The following is a 4,259-nucleotide window of genomic DNA, read 5'->3' on the forward strand; positions in this document are numbered from 1 at the left end:
ATTTTTTTTTTTTTTTTGAGACTGAGTCTCACACTCTATCACCCAGGCTAGAGTGCAGTGGTGCAGTCTCAGCTCACTGCAACCTCCGCCTCTGGAGTTCAAGATATTCTCGTGCCTCAGCCTCCTGGGGTTGCAGACAACTGCCACTATGCCCAGCTAATTTTTGTACTTTTTAATAGAGACAGGGTTTCACCATGTGGGCCTCAAACTGGTCAGGCTAGTCTCAAACTCCTGACCTCAAGTAACCCACCTGCTTCAGCCTCCCAAAGTGCTGAGATTACAGGCATGAGCCACCGTACCCAGCCTCACCCGGCTAATTTTAAAAAAATTTTTTTCGGGACAAGGTCTCACTATGTTGCCCAGGCTGGTCTCGAACTCCTGGCCTCAAGTGATCCTCCCACCTCAGCCTCCCAAAGTACTGAGATTATAGGTATGCCCAAACTGAAATCTTATTTTCATGTGTTCAGTAAAAACAGAAGTTTAGGGATGACAGTAAAAGGAATTAAGAAAAAATAAGTTTTCTTACTGTGTAGTCCAGAGTGAGAGCTCTAACTGATTTACACACAGGGCTATATGACCCCAGTGAAACCGGCAGACTGCAAATCAGACGATGTGGAAGTCACATTAATCTATTCATCTGTTTGGTCAATCTATTTCCTTGTTTTACCCAAGACTGATTCTGAGGGCTGTTATGGTTTCTTCTTTTTTTTATATAGAAACCAAGTCTTATTCCATTGCCCAAGCTGGAGTACAGCAGCATGATCTCAGCTCACTGCAACCTCCCCCTCCTGGGTTCAAGGGATTCTCCTGCCTCAGCCCTCCAAGTAGCGGGATTACAGGTACATGCCACTACACCTGGCTGATTTTTGTATTTTTAGTAGAGATGGGGTTTCTCCATGTTGGCAAGGCTAGTCTCGAACTCCTGACTTCAGGTGATCCACCTACTTTGGCCTCACAAAGTGCTGGGATTACAGGGATAAACCACTGCACCCAGCAAGGGCTGCTATGATTTCTAACTCCTTTAGAAGCTGAGGCACTCTATACTCTCTCAGTACTGTACAATCTGGGCATCCAGAAACCCTTGGCCAAGAGTCACCAAGGGTAGCTAAGTTTACAATCAGGTAAGAGTTTGCCTCTCAACCGAACAGAACTCAGGACCATTATTGTGAACATGTTCCTACGCTGAGTTGCCAAGATGTTCCCTCTAGCATGGAATTGTTTGTCCCTGTACTATATAGCTCCAGACTTGGAGGGCTTAAATTCTTACTGTATCAATGGGCTTTTGGCTCAGAACCAGAGACCTTAAGAAGATGAGGGGTCTGTCCATGGTCACCCAGTACATCAGTGGCAGACGTGGGCTGGCGTCCCAGCCACTTGAGTTCTAATTCAGGTCTTTAACTACTGTCTTCATGTCCCTTTTGCCTGTCCTGCCACCTTCTAAAACGGCTGCTTCAACAGGGAGGACATCCCGGGGTTCTATCGGTAGGCGTCAATGACATGGGGGTGTCCACATTCCTGGCTTGGGGTAAAATACCAGGAAGCAGAGAATCAAGGGCGATCTGAGGATCTTGCTGCCTGCACTTTCCGGACTTTGGAGGGAGCAATTCTGTGCTGCCCTTTTCCATTCTCACATTTTTTCTTTTTTTCCCTTTTTTTTTTTTTTTTTTTTTTTTTGAGACGGTCTCGCTCTGTCACCCAAGCTGGAGTGCAGCGGCGTGATCTCAGCTCACTGCAACCTCCGCCTCCCAGGTTCACACGATTCTCCTGCCTCAGCCTCCTGAGTAGCTGGGACTACAGGCACGTACACCACGACCAGCTAATTTTTGTATTTTTAGTAGAGACGTGGTTTCACCATGTTGGCCAGGCTGGTCTCAAACTCCTGATCTCAAGTGACCCATTCACCTCGGCCTCCCAAAGTTCTGGTATTACAGGTGTGAGCCACCATGCCTGACCATTTTCATGTTTTCATTATGGGTTTTATTCTGAATAAGTGGGCTGCCAGACAAAACAGTCACAAGGAAGAGGAACTGATACACCCAGGCTTACTACAGGGTACCTCGGCTTCTAAAGGAGTTAGATATCATCGTGGGACTCACAGCCTTGGTTTACAAGGTGCAGCTAGCCCCAAACAGACACCCACAGCCACTACTGGGTTTTCTGCAATGGTCAAAGGTCCCTTGCCTCCCTGAGGGACAGGGGCACTCTCCATTTGCTTATATCTGCCTGTTGGGGTGTATCCTTGCCTGAGAGAGGACATCAGAGCAGGCAAAATGAAAAGGGAGAGAGTTCTAGAAGGTATCTGTCATTGTTGCATTTCCAACATCCCACTTTTTTGTGAGTGAGACTGTCCTGTTCTTTAGACCATGTGGTTGCAGTGAAGCTAACCCCATACCCTGGTGGAAGGGGGCCATGTGGGCTAGAGGGGTGTCAGCCTGGGACTTTGTTTTTTGTTTGCTTGTTTTTCTGAGACGGAGTCTTACTCCTTCACCCAGGCTAGAGTGCAGTGGCACAATCTTGGCTCACTGCAACCTCCACATCCCGGGTTCAAGCAATTTTTGTGCATTAACCTCCTGAGTAACTGGGGCTACAGACATGCACCACCACGACAGGCTAACTTCTGTATTTTTAGTAGACATGGGGTTTCACCATGATGGTCAGGCTGGTCTCGAACTCCTGAGCTCAAGTGATCCGCCCTCCTTAGCATCTCAAAGTGCTGAAATTACAGGAGTGAGCCACTGTGCCCAGCCAGCCTGGGACGTTGGACTACCCAGAATAAGGCACTTGCTTTCTGTTGTGGTTTCTGTCAAAAGGATACAAACATAGAGCCCCCAGAAGCCACTATCTAGAGAGAGCCTGAATGTGAATGCGGTCAAGCCAGAAGAAGGCCAATCAGAGTGACAGACAGATCAAGTCCTGATAACCAAGCTGAGCTCCTAGATCCAGCTGTACCTGCAATCCAGGTCTGCTCCGGGACCTTACAGTCCCATAAGGCAACACATACTTTAAAAAAAAAAACAAGGAATCCCATTTTAAATTGGATTTCTGTCACTTGCAACCAAAAAAGCACCAACAAATAAGGGAGAAATAAAAGTGTAAGAAGAAAGGAAATAAGGAGAGAAGATTATATTTATGGATATAGTATCTGGAAGCAGTTCAGGTCTGTCCCTGGAAATGCAGAAAGGTGATGTGTGGGAATCTGTTCCATATTTCATATTAAGCTCAAATCATCAGAACTGTAGCTGTGCCTAATTACTGTGATTAATCTTGCCAAACTCTAAACATAAAGTGAGTGTGCACTTTCTGATGTTCAATGATACTGCAACAATCATGAAGCGAAAGAATGGTCTGTGACTGAACAAAGATGCCTTTGAAACAAAATCTTTTTTTTTTCCCTGCCCAAATGCAGTCATGACTGGCGAAGGAGAAAAGGTCACAAGTGGTGACCTGAGACTTACCGGGCATGGCGTGGATGAGGTCGCCGCACAGGACGAAGAATCTGGGTTTGGGGTTCAGCTTGTTGATGGCCTGGACAGCTTGCTCAGTGAGACAGATCTCCTGTCCCCATTCATCACCACCATTGTCACAGTCCCCAGTGGACCAGGCCTTCATCAGCCCAAACTGTGGGTCTGCGCCCAAGATGAAGTAGAATGGGCCTTTCCATTCCCCTTCCTTTTCTTAAAAAAAAAAAAGAGAGAGAGAGAGAGGAAGAAGGAGAAGTGTTATAAAATCTGTTATAAAATGCAACCAGGTCACCATGCAAGTGGATATACTATTTTTCTTAAACTAAGTAGGTCATTTTAATAAGCTGCTGTTCACACATACCATTTTCCTGTCATAGTCTAGAGGGTTCTGATTTATACTAATTACGCCTGGGACCTGGTGATACCCAAAGGCCAGGACTGTCCACGTGGGCTTCTGCAGCCACACAGTCTAGCCGTTTGTTGACAAGCTAGACGGCCAAAAGGAAGCACGGAGCCACCACGGAACACGACGCAAGAGGATATTCGTGCTCAATAATCGTCTTTAAATTAGAATACAACACCCAAAATTGAACGCTGCCAGAAGTATTATATTTAAATTACTAGGTGAAGTGCTTACAAATCTTTTCTGCGAGGCTTCGTGGCATCACTTCCACCATTTCGGGGGATGTGACAGGATTTTAATTATAAAACTTGGCACTCAGAAGCTCTGGCTATCTGGTGGGAGATGTGGTGCCAGAAATGAAATCCTGAAATGAGTAAGTCAATGTGGGAAAAAAA

General features: G+C 46.2%; 1 protein-coding gene across 3 annotated transcripts in view; it reads right to left on the reverse strand.

Annotated features, from left to right (window-relative positions):
* CPPED1 (calcineurin like phosphoesterase domain containing 1) overlaps window positions 1-4,259 on the reverse strand; it is a 145,076-nt gene that overhangs the window by 117,873 nt on the left and 22,944 nt on the right. For all 3 annotated transcript variants that reach the window (XR_005202068.1, XM_017540021.2, XM_017540019.2), the window contains exon 2: window positions 3,456-3,674. Coding sequence is in view for 2 of the 3 variants with exons in the window: in XM_017540021.2 (XP_017395510.1) it covers window positions 3,456-3,674 (219 nt within the window). In the remaining variant the exon portion in view is untranslated. The remainder of the gene's footprint in view (window positions 1-3,455; window positions 3,675-4,259) is intronic.

Source organism: Cebus imitator, unplaced genomic scaffold (genome assembly GCF_001604975.1).
Source record: "Cebus imitator isolate Cc_AM_T3 unplaced genomic scaffold, Cebus_imitator-1.0 Scaffold122, whole genome shotgun sequence".
Lineage (NCBI taxonomy): Eukaryota > Metazoa > Chordata > Mammalia > Primates > Cebidae > Cebus > Cebus imitator.